At 41.8% G+C, this 19,474-nt stretch overlaps 1 protein-coding gene across 2 annotated transcripts in view; it reads right to left on the bottom strand.

Moving 5' to 3' along the window:
• The window catches only part of TEDC1 (tubulin epsilon and delta complex 1), a 71,526-nt gene that overhangs the window by 41,503 nt on the left and 10,549 nt on the right, over positions 1-19,474 (bottom strand). For both annotated transcript variants that reach the window (XM_064664393.1, XM_064664392.1), the window contains exons 4-5: positions 9,078-9,248; positions 3,373-3,471 (exon numbers count right to left, since the gene is read on the bottom strand). In XM_064664393.1, coding sequence (XP_064520463.1) covers positions 3,373-3,471; positions 9,078-9,248 — 270 coding nt within the window. The remainder of the gene's footprint in view (positions 1-3,372; positions 3,472-9,077; positions 9,249-19,474) is intronic.

Genomic DNA, 19,474 nt, shown 5'->3' with positions numbered 1-19,474 from the left:
GCTTACCCTCAGCCACATCTTCTTCATACTCTTCCAAGTAGGCTTCCAAATTATTTTAGCTGCAGTGCCAGAGACCAGAACTCCATTTCTGCCCTGAGATATTTCAGGCTGGCAAACACCAGCAGCACCCCAACTGTACCCCAGTTTATTAAGGGAATCATTTAAAAAACGGATAGGCCTGGAAAATGCATCAAAACACAAGACATTTAAGATGTTTTGGACTATCTTCTAGGACACTCTAAGTGACATGTGCAAGAGATTTTCAAGAAAAAACACAATGACCACCTAAGCTCCCTGTACGTGTCCCCAGTTTGTTCGCTCCAACACAGCCTGGCAAGCAAACAGCTCCACAACCATCACCACTGACTGAGGGGCTTCTGCTGAGAAGGTGACCACCAGTGCATTTCTGCAACACTCTTCAAGCCAGGGGGGCTCAAAAACACACAACAGCATCTTAGGAAGGAAAGGACATATGTGCAGAGGTCAAGAGCTAACATGAGCATGCACACGCACTTCAACTGGAAACTGAACTCCAGCTGAAATAACACCACCTCCCCTACACTGACACCCCTGGGCAGCATAGGAACTAAACACAGCAGCGACCTGCAACTCCCAGCCACACACACACACACATATATATAACCACAGCCAAGCCAAACGACAGGAAAAGTTGGAATTTTGATCATGCCCCACTGGAGAAAAACATAATTAAAACCATTAGGTTTGGAAAACTTCCAGCTCCATGAATCTGACAAAGACATTTATGATGATAGAAGAATAATAATGTCCAGTAAAATCCCTGTACGTAAAAGCACTAAAAGAGTTTTATAGTCAGAAATCCAAGGGAAGAACATTTTATAGAAATTGATGTGCAACTCCTATAGAAAAGGAACAGCATGACTCTTCCACTTCATAAACTGAAGCTTAACTTCACAGCTCTCTATATCCTATGACACTTCTCCTGTCAGACTAAACATCTCTTGTTTTGCTGCAAGAGCAACGTGTTCCACAGGATATTTTTGAGGAAAATTAACTCGAGGCTTCAATAAAAAGACAGCAAAGTCCTTTCTGTGATAACTAATTTCTGACGCTTCGATCCACTTTGCATTACTATGCTTTAGAGGATGCCTAAGATGAGAAGGAATTCATAACACCATCCACCAAGAGAGGTGCATTACAGTAAGGCATATTGACATGCTTGCTCTTTTTATTGGTCCATGCTGCAGGTTCTTACTTGAAGTAACATAAAGAGAAATATCACATTACTTGAAAAGAAAAAAAACTATTTCACAGTTTTTGGAAAAAGCATTTGGCAGAGTGCTACCATCTGCACCAATATTTGAAAACCAAGCTACTCAAATATGCATAATGTACTTAATCTTAACAAGATATTTGAAAATTAGAGGCTTTTTATTACATTTTCCAAAGCAGCATCACTTTGCATATTGAGTATTAGATCCATCTGGAAAAGTGACACTTGAAACAATGATGCCTTTTCAAGTCCATACCACCTTGTTATATCAGGCTATTCATACATACCGAACATATGACTTCTGGAAGCTGCTTTTGGGAAATAAGGGTAAGGGGAGACAAAAACTACAAAGATTGCTCATATGGTGGCCATAAAAATGATGAGGCTCTTGAAAACATGTATACTGAAGTGTTGTGATCATTTCCTGCAATTTCGCCTGTTTATTTTAGAATCAGGCACATGAGAGCAGCTTAGAGGACACCTCCCTTCTTGAATGGGTTTGAGAGCTTCAAGAGGTTAAGAATTTCACAGCTGATTAGACTGACAAACAATTCCAATTTTGGATCAGTCCAAGCAGTAAGCGACATAAGAAAAGAATTTCCAACACACACGCACTGGAGCTGGAACCTGTTTGGGATTGCACCTGTCAGAGCCCACAAACTGGAGACAGACACTGTGGCCACTCATAGTTTATTTAAAGAAAACTTCTTCTGCCACCCTGCCTCTGTGCCTCTCAGTCATCACCCCGCTTTTGTTTCACGTATTTGCTGTTTAAGCCTAGGAAAAGTGGATTGAAGGCTCTACTCATTTTAACTAAGCAACATAGCTGCCAACTAAACCTACTTGACTACAGCACTTTACTTAACCACAATGCTTACAGTACAGAAGGATTCTTTCCATTTTATCCCGAGCCCCACCCTGAACAATGCACCTGGAGCAGACATCCAGGAAAGGGGGCAGAGTGCAAGAAAAAACTCCTGGAATGGTTAATTAACAGAGTAGTCAAAACCAGTTAGGCTTTGTAGGAGCATTGTTACGCTTTACTGTCACAGGTCAGTGCCATAATCAAGGTAAGGCTTTGGGAAAAAGGTAGTTGCAAAGTCCTTCTACACAGCCAGTAAGTTTCTAATAGCAGCCTGTCACACCTTACAGACTTTTGTAAGATCTGGAAGACTACAAAGTATAGACTTCAGAGCAATGTGCTGCTGTGTGTTCCAAGCTGCTGAGCAAACCGTAGGAGAGGGACTGCAAAGCAGAAGCGAAAAAGAAACCTCAAGTTGACTTAGAGCCATTTGCTCTAGAAAAACAATAATTTTCCTGGAAAACGTTCTAAACAGATGAATTTTATCAAGAGGCTGGATGTGAGCTGTTCATCCAAGAAATGCTCAGTAATGAAAGACTAACATGCACTTTACTTTAGGGGGTTTGAACATAACACTATCCTCCCACCTTCGAATCAACTGCTCTGAACTTCTTTGTGCACAATATTTACAATGCCCGCTTTTGTTCTTATGCTAGCAGCAGAAAGAATACCTTCTTTGAGCAAACAGACCTGGACAGACTGCAGAAATTTGCCAAATATTGATTTTGTTAGGGATGAGCTTAAAATTTCCACCTTGCTTCAGCTTCACACAGAATGAACTTTTACAAACTGATTTTTAAAACAAATGTATTATACTGTATTAAAAGAAGTGAATTATACTACTTCAAACAATAAACTGAAACATCTATTATAATTGAGAACAGTAGAAATCTACACTTAAGGGTAAAACAGTACACTAGAAAAATGATGTCCTAAGAGGTTCTCTCTGAATACATTAAGGAAACACTTTACTCTAAGGATGACTGAGCATGGAGCAGGTCACTCAGGGAAGCTATGGAGTCTCCAGCCTTGGAGATATTAAAAAGCCATCTGGACGTGGCCTGATACCTTTGAGTTTATGTTCTATCAAACCGGATTTGGTGAATACAAGTTATAACTGAGGAAACTGATAATTCAATATATAAGCCCGTACTTCTGTTGGAAACCAAGTTAAAAAAATGTTACAGGGAGTGCAGTCTTCTCCTGAACAACATCTGTGTAAAGCATACCAAGCATCCAAGAATTACAGAAGCATTACCTGCTTGTAGTTCTCCGGTTGTCTAACAAGATCTGTTTCTGTGACAGAAAAATGTCCAAGGACCTGGTCCACATGGGAGCCACTAGTGAATAAATGGATCTGAAACAGATTGATTTAAAAGATATTTGTCAGTGCAAGGACCAGACCATTTGCAAGATCATTAGCTAACATCTAACAGTTGGTATGGATTGGTGATGTGAACCAGTGGTTACAAGCCCATTCCCAACGTAACTACTACCACCAATACAACAGACCTTTTTAAAACAGCCAGAATGGAAAGGATGAACATGCAACCAGAATTATCTCACAAAACAGTCCATCTGGTAGTGTTACCACATGCAGGCATTGCAATAGCTGATGCCACAGTAAAACTGAAAGATTTCTCTTTGCATCCTGTCCTAAAGTCATTTTCCTTACAGTACACATGCTCTTGTGCATAGCATGAAAGGAGAAACCATTTACACAGATAGCAGGAGTCTTAACAGAGCTAAAGGATACCCTCAGAATAATTTTTTATTTCTTCCTTTAAAGTAGAAAATGCTACTTAGTCACAGTAAGTTTCTCTTTTGCTGCTACACACTTGGCTTTTGCTTACCAAGACCTTGTCCCAGCTGCACTGGTGCTGGTATCATCAATTACTTGATGAAGAAGCTTCCCAAGTTAGTCAAGGGAACAATAAAAAGCAATTCCTCCTATTCAGAGCTGATCCCTTTGTTACTGTAATAACTGCAGCTGCCAAACAAGATAGCAGTGCACATTTGTCAGACAATCACTCATATTTCATTAATATTTCTGCCAGAAGACAGAGAATGTTTCCTGCTTTTCTTTCTTTATTCTAATATGAACTTTATCACACACTTGGGTATTGACAACTATTTTAAAGTTGACAGGCACTGGGTAATTATCAACCCTTCCGTGAAACTTCAGAATATTTTAGCGTTCCTTTCCCAAAACTCACTTCTGGTGGCAACCATCTGTCACATGTGCAGAGCTATGCGAGTTTAAAAATAAAAAAGCACCTCCCCACACAGTGTTCTTCCTTTCTTCTTGCCACTCCCCTCCCTGCTGCATTCTTGTGCAACCGGCTGCCAAACCTTTGGGCCCCACTAGCAATGAATTCCAGCCCATCTTCAAATGTACGTGGCAGCAGCATCACTGGCTAAAGCCCAAAACAAATACACTGAAGATGTAACAACAGAGTAATAAGGTGTTCCCCTGAGACCAGTCTAGATGGATACTGGAATAATCCAGCATTTGTATTTTTGCTCTCTGTTACTGATAACCACGACGTACCGAAGATAAAACAACGTTTAAAGAGGGAAATTGTACCAAGGTAAAAGCAGCAGGTGAAAGGGTGAGAGACAGAGCACGTATAGCTGTTGCTTCATGGCACTGGAATACACCAAGGTGGAGGCAGGAATCAGACTCTGATTTAACCTCACACTGACCTTGGCATGAGAGTACAGGCACAGCCCCCCACTTAGCACCACTTCTGGGGAGTTTCCAGTACCAACTCCTAAACGGCCTTGAGCTCAGACAAGCTGCTCTCCCTGCAGGGTGTCTAATCCACCTAAGAGAAGATGAAAAGGGGGCCTGTTCATAGCTCACACACATTTGCATGAGAGGAAAAAATTCCACTGCATCAAAGGACGTGCTTTTGAGATCTAATGGCAGATTCGATTTAGGAAAAAAAGGAAAGATTTTCAAACCAAATAGACAAGAAATATATAAATAACCACTGTAGTAATTTACAGAGGAACATGGTAGATTCTTCATGTCAAGACAGAGATGCATCTAACAATTGCAGTTTAGCTCACTCAAGAATTACTGACAATGAGGTAATTACCCAGCACCAGCCAGTCTCTGCCCTCTATTATTCAGAGATCAAGACTTTATCCTTGTTCCTTTACTCTTACCACATCATCAGGTATATAGATATGACCAATCCAATCCACTGCACTACATCTTATTTTATATTGTTTATCTTAGGAGAAGGCACAAGAAATCACTCCATTCAAAGGTAGTGGCTCTCAGTGCTCCTCTGCATCCTTACCGACAAAACAAAACTCTTATAGTTTCCAATCATATTATAACCCTTATTGTTGCCTTACCACGATCTGATAATTCCAGTTACGTTGAACTCTTCTTCTATTATCAAGAATTCCATTTAATGTCATTTTACTCTTACTAACCTATATGCACAATCAGATATTCACCTACTTAAAAAAAAATTAATCTCTGAACCTGATTTAACCCTCCACTATTTCAGGATGGAAGATAGCTAAAAATATCCCCAGGAAATCCATCAGTTCTGCACAAATTCACCTGTTATGCTCTTTCTTTTCACACGCAGATCATGGAACAGTGCATTTAACAGACAGTCCAAAAAATGCCAGTCTGAAACTACAGAGTTCCTACCTGCTTTTCTGAAACTATGCAAGGCTTCTCATTCACATTTTTTAAGGCAAAGCTGTAACTCAGAGACTAAACAACAACAGCTGCTCTCTCCCGTGAATTCAAGAGGGATCAAAAACTGAGCAGACAGATATTCCTCTGGCACTTGGCAGAAAGAGGGAGAAACAGAATGGAAGAACCAAGAGGCTTGCCTTCACACGGTAATTGATCCTTCACGTTTCCATATCATTTGAAGGCACATCAGGTAAATATGTACCGCTGAGAATTTCGAGGGAATCATAATGGTATCACTACATTATACTTTCAAAGCGAGCCAACCTGTCTGCAATGAGAAGCCATTATAATGTTACTCAACAGCTCATACCCTCAGGCTGCAAAATTCCTCAGCAGCAGAGAGGTTAAGATTTCCCTGAGGAAGCCTTCCTACTACAGCAGGACATGTGTGCATCTGTAGGCTTCAACATGCCTTCTGGGAGCTGAAATCACTGAAAAAGCAGCTCATCAGAAGAACTAGCAGAGAGGAACAGCCAGTCAGACCACCTAACAAGCAATTTGCAGCACATAACCAGCTGTAGCTCCAGGGAGGCTTCCCTCTTCCGCAACCTGCTCTGGGTACTGCAGAACTTCACACCATCAACCTTAAGTGGCAAGGGCAGGACGGAGTAGATAGAGGCCCCAGCAATATCCATACCGAAAAAGAGTAGAAGAGCAGTCATCTTCTGAATAAGCACATATTTTCCAACTGTGGTGTTTTTTTCTCAGAAAGCCCCAAATAGAGAACACGGTATTTCAGAGCCCGCGTGAGTCACAGAATGAAATCTGTGTGAGTGTCGCCACTAGTTGGCAAGAATTATAGCTCATGATCAGCAGTAAATAAGACTGTTCCACAGCTGAGATAGATAACCTGGTAAGTTATTAAACAGAGCAAGTAAAAGCCATAATTATCATTTTGTAGAGAAAGCCCTCTGTAAATCTGTCAGCATAATTAAAAAACACAACACTCATTAGCCTTTTGCACACTGTGTTTGTGGTTTATTAGAAAAAAGGAGCAGCTCACATAGAGGTCATATTGGGTCAGCTCAGCCTTCAACACATGCAATAGTTTAAAAGTTTTGAAATGAATGCACCAGTATGAGGAATTTCTCCAGAAAGAGTCATGAAATATCAATTACAGTTTATGCAGCTGTTAAATTGTGCAAGTATGTTATATTTTGTGTTACTGTAAATGTTAACATTAATGTGGCTCTGTAGTGAAGTCCCCTCAAAAGTCCCTTTTACCTTCCAATTCTCCTGCTTTTAATTCAGACTAAAATATAAATCAGGACATTGCACTTTATTACAGCACTGAACAGAACTCCCACAGCTGCACACATGTATTTGAGCACACATAATATCAGTGTGGGATCACAGAGGGAGGGAGGTTGGGCTCTGTTCTACCCTCCTCTGTTTAAATCCGTGGTGGCAGCCCCTCTACACACTGCAAAACAGCCTAACCACTAGAGTCATCACCAGCACCACTACTGCTTTCAGTTTAGTCCAGTGATGATTGTTGGAGAAGGCAGTAATGGCAGCTTTAGGAAACTGGATGAACAGACAAACAATCTCCTTCCTGCTTATTCTTCCAGATTCTGGAAATCATGGTCCAGGGACCTGGCACCATAACTAACCTGTCTCTTAGATTTGTCTGACTGTAGCTGTCCTAACTTTCGAAGATGTTTTTCCTTCAGAGATAAAAAATAAGTCCAAGTTTATTTCCAAGTACAGCCTCCCCCAGGAAGGTCATCATCTCCTCATCTCCCCTGTCAACAAGTTTAGCATGTTGCCAATCAGCACCATCTCCTCATTATTTCGGGGTTTGATCTGGACCATTGAGACTATCTCTGCTCGTACTTGAGGTCTTAGGTTTGACCTGCTCTTAATTCTTCCTTGGGCTCATTAACTGCAAGCTGAGGCACTGGAGCTGCCTAATGACTTGTTACTGTCAAGTACTACATAAATCAGACAGCTGATGATGGCTTATGGAGGTATTTGCCTCACCTACTATAAAAATCAACATACCCTGCACAGAAGTAGCTTATCAGGGGGAGAAGATGCCAATCATTTCACTTGGGTTTCACCTCTCTCAATAACATCACAGTCTGTAATCACAATGAAAAGCCAAGGACTACACCTGCACTTACAAGGAATTGTTATCTGTTGCTCCCAGGTCAGGGAAGCACATCCGCAGTGGTCAATGCAAAGCAAAAGGTTATTTTAGATGCTGCACACAGAGCACCTGATCTTTCCCCTCGTGCTGTCAATCAGACATCTTCCCTAGCAATCAGTTCATGGAAAGAACAAAATGTAACCTCGTTATAGTTTTCAGCACTGCTCCGTCAGACACAGGACTAAAACCAAGAAGGCACCTTCGTTCAAAGGTGAAGATGATCCTGACAACTTTCTGATAAATGTTCTTGGAGAAGAAACTTCCCAAAACTGTTTTTAGTCTCAAAACAAAGAGGTTTTCTGTGAGGATTCTGGGTACAATAATAACTGACTCCATTTAAGTTATCCAAAGAGATAAGAATGGAAAAAGGTGGCCCAAGGAAAACAATGTTTAATAACTTATAGGACTATCTTCAGAACCAGATTTTTACTTTGTCTCTGCAGTCACCACCACTGTCAACTCTGGGACTGAAGGCTGTTTCCATCCTAAACAGACATAATGCTCCCACAGATGTGTGTGATTTCCAGACAGGCATCTAAACATTCATAAACAGAAACAGAACTGGAATCTTAGCAATGCAGAGATTATTACTGACCCCTGATTTAAAACCAGGTTGACTCTGGGTTCTGCTCAGATGTAGCCTAGTACTTTGGAATGGGAAACTGCATTTTATTTTGCTATTACTTTCCATATTTGTGCTCAGTATTTTGAATCCACGTTTCCAGGGAAGTTAAGAGTTCTGAATCACTACTTCTTGTCTGTGGGACCAGAATGCTCTGTCTTGTTTCTACCAGGCATTTTCTAGAACAATCAGAACAGCCTATGGTTGCAGAAGTGACTAATGTGCAAACCTGCAAAGGACACTTTTATACAATTATAACTTTACAAACATAACTGTATATATTGCATTTTCTCATGGTTCTGCTGCACTGGGGAAAGGTGGAGGTATTTACATTTAGAGTAATTCACTCTTATCTACAGAAAAGGCAGAACTAGCAAACAAGAATAATTTGTCCATTTAGCTCCAGTTGACAAGGCTTTTAAATAATAAACAACGTCATAGTGAGTTAGAAGAATCATTTACCTTGTGCAAAAGTTTGCACTGCTCTTGGTGCTGAGCATGCAGACTCTGCCATTGGAACCTCAGCCTCCCATTTAACCACTGAAGGTATCGAACATCCACCCTGTCTTCCAGCCCACATTCAGGTGTTGTTTCAGGTGTACCCTTCTGGATGTTAGGCAGATCATCTTCACACTAAAAGGAGAAAAGAATACAAAAACGTTTTAAATTATTTTGAACACTTTCAAGTCATTTGGTAGTGAAAAACATACAAGCTATATAGGCTAAAGAGGGGAAAAAATCCCCAACAATGAAGTCAATTTCAGCAGCATAGAGAAATTGTCATCTTTTAGAATACAGGACTGGGAACAGCCTAAACAAGTAGAGAAGTGTGGAATAAATATCAGCTTCTCAGCTGTGACTTGGTGAGCCGTCTCCTCTCCCATCTTTCATTTTCCATACCCAGGAAGACACAGTGTTCCTGAGACAGCAAGCATGTTCTTTACCCAGATGGGAAAAATCACATTTGACTAGATTCTAATATGTCAGAGAACAGATTTAGCTCCTCCAGTGTCTTCCTGAGACCCTATTTTGTAAATCAATGACTTATATAAGGACAAAATCGTGGGCCTGTGCTTACCCAGCTATTTTCTTTTCTCCATCCAGGCAGATGGATAGAGGAAAAGAAAAAACGATGCAGCTGGCAATGGCCACAGAGGCACTCCCAGCTACAGTTTTATCGCCTGTCTTGCTTGTCTTGCCTTTCTCTAGAGTAATTTGGAAGGAAGAAGGGTGTCTCTGTTTAATGAGACAGAAGTGTTTGCTAAGGAGGGTAAGTTATGAAGAAGACCAAGCTCCTCTCCCTAAGTAATTATAAATTTGAAATTGAGAGAAGCTGTAACAATATCCACCCCAAATTTTTTCATACCAACGCACTATATCAAATTAAACCTTTCCAACCATATAAATACATACATTACCCCAACTATACACATATTACAAATATTTACATACAAATATAGGCACAGTGTTATGCGCAGTTCACCCAAAGATAAGGTCCCCTTGGGGTATATATCATGTTTCTCCATCTTACTGCATTATCCACCAAGTGCAGCCTGGTCCTTGAGCAAAAACAATCCCACAAATGGGTTTGCCTTTGCTTGAGACAGGGTTAATCCAAACTGTTTTACCTAACACACCTCTCATGTGTATTACAGGAACTTCATCTACGGTGTGAAGGGACTCTGACTGGGCAGGGCCAGCTCGACTGACAGAGCCTCTAGTGTTGACTAACCATGTAGCCTTTGCTAGGTGCTGATCCCAGTGCTTGAAAGTTCCTCCACCCAACGCCTTCAAGGTGGTTTTCAACAGTCCATTATACTGTTCAGCCTTCCCTGCAGCTGCTGCATGGTATGGGATGTGGTACACCCACTCGATGCTATGCTCCTTCACCCAGGTGGTAACAAAGCTGTTATTGAAATGGGTCCCATTATCTGACTCAATCCTCTCTGGGGTGCCGTGTCGCCACAGGACTTGCTTTTCAAGGCCCAGGATGGTATTTCGGGCAGTGGCCTGGGGCACCTGATGCATCTCCAGCCATCCTGTGGTGGCTTCCACTACAGTGAGCACAGAACACTTACCTTGGCGGGTTTGTGGCAGTGTGATGCAATCAACCTGCCAGGCCTCCCCGTATCTATACTTACTCCAACATCCACCATACCACAGGGGCTTCACTCTCTTAGCCTGTTTAATGGCAGCACGTGTCTCACAATTATGGATAACCTGGGCAATAGTGTCCGTGGTTAAATCCGCCCCTCGGTCTTGCACCCATCTATAGGTGGCATCTCTGCCCTGATGGCCTGAGGCATCATGGGCCCATTGAGCTAAGAACAACTCTCTCTTGTGCTGCCAATCCAGATCCACCTGTGACACCTCGACTCATGCAGCTCGCTCTGCCTGTTCATTGTTGCAATGCTCCTCATTGGCTCAGTTTTTGGGCACATGGGCATCTACCTGGTGGACTCTCACAATCCGCTTCTCCGCCCAGGTGGCAATGTCTTGCCACATATTGGCAGCCCAGATGGGTTTCTCTCTGTGTTTCCAACTGGCCTTCTTCCATCTATCCAACCACCCCCACAGAGCATTGGCCACCATCCATGAGTCAGTGCAGAGGTAAAGTCTTGGCCACTTCTCTCATTCAGCGATGTCCAGGGCCAGCTGGACAGCTTTGAGCTCTGCAAATTGACTTGATCCACCTTCCCCTTCAGTAGCTTCTGCAATTTGTCATGTGGGGCTCCATACAGCTGCTCTCCATTTTTGGTTCATCCCTACAATGCGACAGGAACCATCAGTGAAAAGGGTGTGGCGTGTTTCTCCCTCTGGCAGTTGACTGTATGATGGAGCTTCCTCAGCCTGTACCACCGGCTCTTCTTCCTCTTCATCTGCTAGACCCAAGTGCTCACCTTAAGGGCAATTTGTGATGATTTCTAGGATCCCAGGGCGATTCAGGTTTCCGATTCAGGTGCGCTGTGTGATCAGAGTGATCCACTTGCTCCATGTAGCATCAGTGGTGTGATGTGTAGAGGGCGCCTTTCCCTTGAACATCCAGCTCAACACTGGTAGTCAAGGCGCCAGGAGGAGTTGTGATTCTGTACCAATCACCTCTGAGGCAGCTTGCACTCCTCCATAAACTGCTAGGATCTCCTTCTCTGTTGGGCTGGAGTTGGCCTCAGATCCTCTATAGCTTCGGCTCCAGAATCCAAGTGGGAGGCTTTGGGTCTCGCCAGGCACCTTTTGCCAGAGGCTCCAGGAAGGACCATTATCCTCAGCTGCAGAATAGAGTACGTTTTTCACATCTGGCCCAAGGGCTACAGCAAGGGCACTCTCCTGCTTGATCTGTTCAAATGCTTGCTGCTGTTCAGGGCCCCAATGGAAATCATTCTTCTTACGGGTTACCAGATAGAGAGGGCTTACTATTTGACTGTACTCGGGGATGTGCATCCTCCAAAAACCTATTGGCACCCAGGAAGGCTTGAGTTTCCTTCTTGCTGGTCAGTGGGGCCATTGCTGTGATCTTGTCGATGACTTCTGCTAGGATCTGATGATGCCCATCTTGCCACTTCACCCCCAGGAACTGGATCTCTCAGGTAGCTCCCTTGACTTGACTTTTCTTTATGGTGAAACCGGCTCTCAGAAGAATCTGGATAATTTCCTTTCCTTTCTCAAAATCCTCCTCTGCTGTGTCCCCCCATATGATGATGTCGTCAATATACTGCAGATGTTCTGGAGCCTCACCCTTCTCTAGTGCAGCCTGGATCAGTCCGTGGCAGATGGTGGGACTGTGTTTCCACCCCTGGGGCAATCGGTTCCAGGTGTACTGCAACCCCTCCAGGTGAAAGAGAACTGCAGCCTACACTATAACAAAGGGAGAAGCAAAGAGTCTCCATTTGTTCATCTTGTCCCGCTTTCCTTCTGCTGCAGATAAAAAACCCAACAACAACCAACACCTTCATCTACTGGATGAAATTTCTGCTTGCCCAACAGCATAAAGCAACACATTTCTATCATATCTCTTTCCCAAGGAACATAGGGGGAATTCCACCTCCCCCAGCCTCTTGCACAAAGAGATCATTCACATGTACAAACAGATCTCTCCATTTTCAGCTGACTCCTGCAGATTGCAAATTAAAAGGGGAAGAAGACATGGGTAGTTTTACTTCTGATGCTTGTAGCACCACTTAAAGTAAGGCTGTCAGTTTCATACGGTCTACAGAAATCACACACAGTAAACACAACCCGCAATTCCAAATTTTTTTACTACAACATATCACAAGAAAGAGAAATAACACAGAACTGTAAAGACTTGATTATTCAGAACAGGTGTCTGATAGGTAAGGATCCGCCTCCCAGTTCTTGGACCCTCAAGACATTTCTTTAAAGTGGAAATTTAAAAAGCCTACTTGAAATATGATTGTTTTCAAGAAAGCACTTAAGCACATATTTGGAGCCACAGACCTTGATGGTATTAAAACATATGTGCTTCCCTGCTTCACAGATTTCCACGTTCAATAACATCTTTAAAAGATCCAGTTGGCAGGCAAAGCTGGAATGTAATTTAGGATCCAAACTGGAAGTAACAATGGAAACTGTAAAATTAAGAGAGTTTAATCTTGCTTTAAATGCACATTTCAACAGAAGTGTGTCTTTCAACAGAAGTGTGTCTATAACCATGATCAAATAACCCCCTAACACTTCTTTTAACCTCAAATATCACCAGTTGACAGAGTCTCTAATACAATGAGTGTTCCTATTATTTATAAGCACAAAAATGCTGTTCTGGTCACATAACAAAATGTATCAATGTTACAGGTTTTTTCCCTTTGCTCTGTAGCTCAGATAAACACAGGCTATAAATCACAGAGGTGTAGGGTTGGTAAAGGGCTTTTCCTTTTAAAGGCACAGATTCATCTTTAACAACAACAAAAAAAAGACAGACTTGGGAACCCCAGATTAAAATCTGCATTTTCCATAATTTACAGTTCTGCTCCAACTTCCCTGTTAAGAGGTTTCAGAACAGCCCAAATACTGCTCTCCTGGGGATTGATCTCAGAAAGGAATGGCATTAGACTGAATTGCTTTGGCAGTACAGTGACAAACACCATGCAGAGCTAATTTTATTGTAGCAACCTGCCTTATTAATATTAAAATTAGGAAGCCAGCCAATGCATTTTTAACAGGATCTCTCCATTATTTATTCCACAAACTGCACAAAAAAAATAATTTTGCTATGAAATACTTAGCCTGGCATAAAGTAAACAAGGTAAAAAAAAAAGTCTTACATATTATGCTGTGACCTCAATTTCTAGTCCCATCTTTACAAACTAAGTCTATTTACTGCTCTTCCAGTGGGAGAAAAATCACTAAAATACCAGACTAATCTAGAGCCTTTGCTTCAAATACCACTGTGAATTTATCTAATCTATGCAGCAATACAGGTACACACCTACCTTCATTTCTGAGATACAAAAGTGCATCTTGTTTAGTCCAGTATATAAAGAGAGCAGCCAAGGCAACTACCCAGGCACCTTGATGGCTTTCCCACACTTGGAACACTCCACACCAGCTCTGGAAGAGATCATTTTATAGCCACTTACCAGAGAATTGTTTTGCTTGCAAATTGTTTGCTGCAATTAATGTTTCTCTTTGATTTCATTTCAGAGAAGGCATCCAGCTACAGAATGGTGCACAGGCTTGCAATACAAAATCCATACCAACAGATATCCATATTCTCATCACCATGTCAAGTCTATTCCCATCAAACTGGTGATATCCAAACTAGTCTTGTCAAACTGGACAATCTGGACCTGCCAAAGCACCTGTGATTGGTGTAACTTAAGCAGAAGTCAGAATGAACCCCCTCAATTCCACTGTAACTCACCCCAAATGAGCTTTCTATCCTAAAAGCTCAAAGTACTGCTGTTAAATTTCAATATCCATTTATTGGTAAGGCTCAGAAAAGCAAGCACAAGCCTGATAGAAGTGACAAGCATATATTTACATAAACTCCTTCAAGCCAATTCCTGAACTGTCACCCTGCCCACACTTCACCAGAACCAGCTCTTGTGTGGTGAAAGATCAGGCAAATAAACAGTGAAGCCGATAACAAATACACACTCCAGGACACCATCCATCACCATCCCAACTAAAGTACCTCACAAACTACAAAACCTATCCCAAGCTCATAGACACATCTCTGGCTTTGTCAGAGCTAAACACGGTTTATGTCCTAAAATCATATATTTAAAATTTTTTTGCAAGGCAGACTAGAAATCAGTCTCCAACGCCACATGAGTTTTCCCCTAAGCATTCCTCCCCAGGCTATTTCAAGTCGAATTGTTATGAAAAAAGGTGCCAGATAATACTCAAAACGTGTCAGACTTGTGCTTATACAATGCAGCAAGTGCAAAAAAAGGCCAACACTGCCAAAGTCCTCATAGCAGAATTGTTCTGAGCAGACAAGTCAGATTCACAAAACACACTGAACTGAAAAAAGCCATCAGATATAAAAGTATTTAGAGGAAAAGAATAAGGGGTGGGAGAAAGGAGGGTGTGAAAATAGACCTGGTGATATATCAATTTTCATCTACATTCCATACATCTGAGCAAACAATTTGCATGCAACGTGCTTAGAGTGAAATTAAATATTATGAAGTCCCAACTTTTATAGCAGAAATGAAGCTTTTTTCAGTTTGAAATATAAAGCAATGCCATGTTACCAGAAATCAGAAAACAGGTCTACCAAGAGTGGATGGAGATAAATTAAACAAGCACTTCATCATATAGCTTCTAAAAGAACAAAGCAATCATCAGTGTGTTTACAGACGTGAGAAGAGAGCATTTTTTGCACTGCTTACTCCATTTGAGGATTTCAGTGATCTGGTATGGAGTTGCTCTGTTCATACACTTTGAATTAAACAAACTCCAAATATTGTTTTAATGTAAAATTCCTTGCAGAGTCAGGGGCGATCTTATAATATGTCACAAGCAACGCTGTAGAGGTAACCTCTGTCGTGCAACTTCATCACCCTTTCACACTTTCTGTACTACTCCTACTGATACGGGAATCTTTAACACTTATAAATTTTTACCTTAATAAATTTACCATGCCCTGTACTTACAATGGAAAAGAAAAGGCCTGTGCTGCCTGCACTGCTGTAAAACAAGGCTATGGCAGGGCTGGAGATGCTCTTTTCTAACTACAAGCTGCCACCTGTCGGTATAGGACAGGCCCCAGCCACCTCCAGCTCATCCCTGGAGACTTGTGGCTTTTCCCTGGACATCTAAATCCCTCCAAGGATCAGCTCTCCGCTTCCACATTTGAACAGTCAGCAAACAAACTGTTGCTTACTTTACCCATGGAGAAGCAAGCCTACAGAAACACGGATAAGACATTCAACCCACGGAGATCTGCACTAGGTCCTGTGCTAACTTCCTGACATTAATCCTTGAGCAGAGCAAAACAGAGCAACTGCCAGCTGAAACCTCCAATGCACATTCCCAGCCCCCTCCTCACCTGCAGCGGAGCTACTCTGGGTCTAGACAGAAAATATTCACTCAGTTACCACTCAGCTACACTAAGCACACAGCCTGGCATCACAAAGGTGGAAAGGAGCATATTTAGATCCTCACTGCAGGGCTCGGGAAAGGCAAAGCAACCACATAAATCAAGCCAATAAAGCCCTCCTGCAGCTTTTACTGAGCACTCGCTCCAAACCGCTCATAATTCAGACAATGGTTTTGATGTGACATAACATATGTTGAGTTCTGTAATTACACATCTTTAAACGGAGCATAATTTTTTTTTTTTTTTAAATTAAACACCATAGCCAGAAATAACAGTATCAGACATGCTTTCTTAATTAATACAGTCATATATCTATCTGCAGGAGGGGAAAACGTGAAAAGGAGCAATCTGAACAGATGAATGCAAAAGGGAAAGCACTATTCTCATTAATAGCACCATAAACAACACTAATTGGATTTTCTCCTAGACAAGGTAGGATCCAGATTAAATTTATGCATGGAAAGATAGATGGTGTAAAAATCCACTCCCACATGATGCACGTACCAATTAAATCTCCAGATACTTGCACAGAAGGTAAGTTTTCCACGAACATAAGTGCTCTAGAAGTTATGCTTACAGCATACTCAGCAATTAACCAAAAAAGTGAAATCCTGTGTTTCCACAAGGCCTTTTAGCTTTCGAATTTCCCTGTCTTTTGTAAAAATTACTACTTACAACAGCACTCCCAAGAGCTTACTCTTGGCAAAGAGTGAAAAAGAGAAGGTGCTGAGGGAAGACAGAAAATGTGAACACAGCTTTTACCAATGCCTGCCTTGTTCAAACAAGACTGTCTGGCAGTAGCCACAGGCCTCAGGCATTAGAGCAAGTCAGCCCTTTATCCCGTCCCTCCTCACTCATTTGGGAGGTTATTTAAGAGCTCTGCAATACAGCAAAAGCACTATGCCTTCAAAAGAGCGTGGCAGCACTGCCTAATCTTTGGAGCTGCAAGGTTTTAAAAGAACATGAAAATCCCAGTGCTCACTGCATTAAGTATTCAGACAAAACATGGAAACTAAATATACTAAGACAAACACATGACAGGGTAGATCTTAACTCGGAGAGCACTAAAGGGCTCAAGAAATGCAACCTCTGCCTGCAGTTGCAGCCCTGCTTGCCCATGTGCATTTGCTCCACTGTGGGAAGCTGCAGGGCAGGGGCAGCCCGTGGAGAGAGGCAGATGCAGGACTCTGCATCAGCAGCACACCTGGAGCCAGAGGCCAGCAGGAGAAACAGTACCTGCCCTCCAGGAGAGGAGAGGCAGAGCTCTGCCATGTGCAGGAGCCCTTCCATGCCCCTCTTTGCACAGTCCTTCTGTTCTCCTGAGGGAAATGTGCTTTATTTCAAAGGATCCTCCAATGTGAGTTAAACCCAGATCACTTACAGTGTGACAGCAAATGCAGAGGATGTTTGCATTTAAATTAAAAGGCTCCAAGGATAATCAGAAGGTACCAAAGGTACTGGCTGCTCCCCGTCACTGGAGGGCAGGAGAGGCACTGAAACGTGTTATAATCCCTCTGTTTCCCCAACAGCCAAGGAAGGAGCTCCCTACACTGGATTTCAGCAGAGTACCAATTTGGCCACACTAAATTCTATTAGCACACCAGTCCTCATCTTCTTCTCCCACAGCTCAAGTGACTCCAGTGCCTGTCAGCAAACCCCATCCAGAACATATCAGCTGTCATGTCAAGTTCAAGACATTTTGCATTTATTTGAAATTCAGACATTCTCAAAGAGGCAGCAGAGTCAATAAATTATAAGGTTTTCTGATCGTTTCAGACTCATCTGCTAGAGCATTTTACTTTGACATTCTGTCTGGGGAAAAAAAATCCACCTCTTAATTGTCTATTCACTGTGTCAAGCAAAATGTTGGTAACTACACCTCTTCCAGTACAGCACAGGAAATTGTTTTTCATTGGGAAGAAGGTTCCATGACTAGTTCAAAGCATGAAATTAAAGGAAAAAAAAAAGATAAGAAGGAATAGCATGTTCATATGCACACACAGAATGACAGGGAGACAATTTCAGCTATCATTTATAACTTGTGCTTTAACACACACAAAAAAAAAGTGTATTTCAAGAGTCCAAACTGAAATGTGCTCCAGTTCTTGTATGGCAAAAACATATTCCTAATTTAATCACCTCTTCCACAAAATATTTTTAAGCCTACAGGCAATGTCAGTAACTAAAGACAAAAATTAACACTTCAGAGTTTGTTACCTATACAGTAAGTGACTTTAAAAAGTAAAAAAGGCAGACAATCAAAGCTTAAGCATCTTCCTCCCTTAGTTTCAGGCAGAAGCCTCTACAGTAGGGGGTAGCAGTGCAAATCAGGAGTGCTAGAACAGACCTGTCAGCCACACTGAAGTGAGGAAAATTCTGCAGGAGAAACTTTACAGATCCCTTTGTTCAGGTTTATAGATGGCTTTTTAAAAAAGTGTTCCTTAGAAGCTACTGAATCCAGCAACAATAATAGCAAAAAAAGGGCAAAAGCATAAATGGTGAGAGTTATCAGGAAGACAGAAGGAAAGAGAACCAAAAGCATAGGGAATAAGGGAGGGAAATCAAAAAATGAAAGCTGACAGACTAAAATAGCCCATAAAGATCTGGAAAGTAATTATGCTTCTGAGTCAGAATCAATAAGGTTAATAAAATTCCCTCCTCCATTCTCACTGGAATAGGTGAAGAGGTGGAAAAAACCCAGAAAATTTATTTTTTTCTGAAACTAGTGCCAACAGTTTCCTGGTTTCCTGCTGGGGGGAAACATCAAGCTTGACTGCTATGTTAACACTTTCCTCTAATAACTTGGTTTATGGAGCAGCAGTGACTGTCAAGATTTCTGTAAACAATACCAGTACAGGCAGTATTCCTCCCTGAAAACAGAAGGAATACACGCTCACAGAGTACTGCTATTACCTGCACAAACCATCACAGATTTGGAGAAAGCTGGGATGGTATTACTAAAATTTAAAAAGCCGGGTAAAAAAAAATTTAGTCAAATACCAAATGTGCTAAAAAGGCAAGTTTATATCAATTATCTGCTTCTCAAAGAGAGAATGAGAACTCCCCAGGTGTGCCTTACAAGTTCAGTGAAGGAGAGTGTTTCCTATCCAGGTTTTCATGTGTCTTGTATACTAGGATTTTATATGTGTAAACAGGAACCAATGAATGGCACTCGACAATAATCTGCCTGTACATGATCACCAAAGCAAAAAAAGACATTAAAACTGACACCAGAACAGCGCATATCTGAGATGGAAATTCACAAGGGGCGTAAAAAGCCTTTGAAAACCACTTCTGT

This window comes from Pseudopipra pipra, chromosome 9 (genome assembly GCF_036250125.1).
Source record: "Pseudopipra pipra isolate bDixPip1 chromosome 9, bDixPip1.hap1, whole genome shotgun sequence".
Taxonomy (NCBI): domain Eukaryota; kingdom Metazoa; phylum Chordata; class Aves; order Passeriformes; family Pipridae; genus Pseudopipra; species Pseudopipra pipra.
Note: the sequence above shows the minus strand (reverse complement) of the source record. Positions and strands in the feature narration are given on the sequence as shown.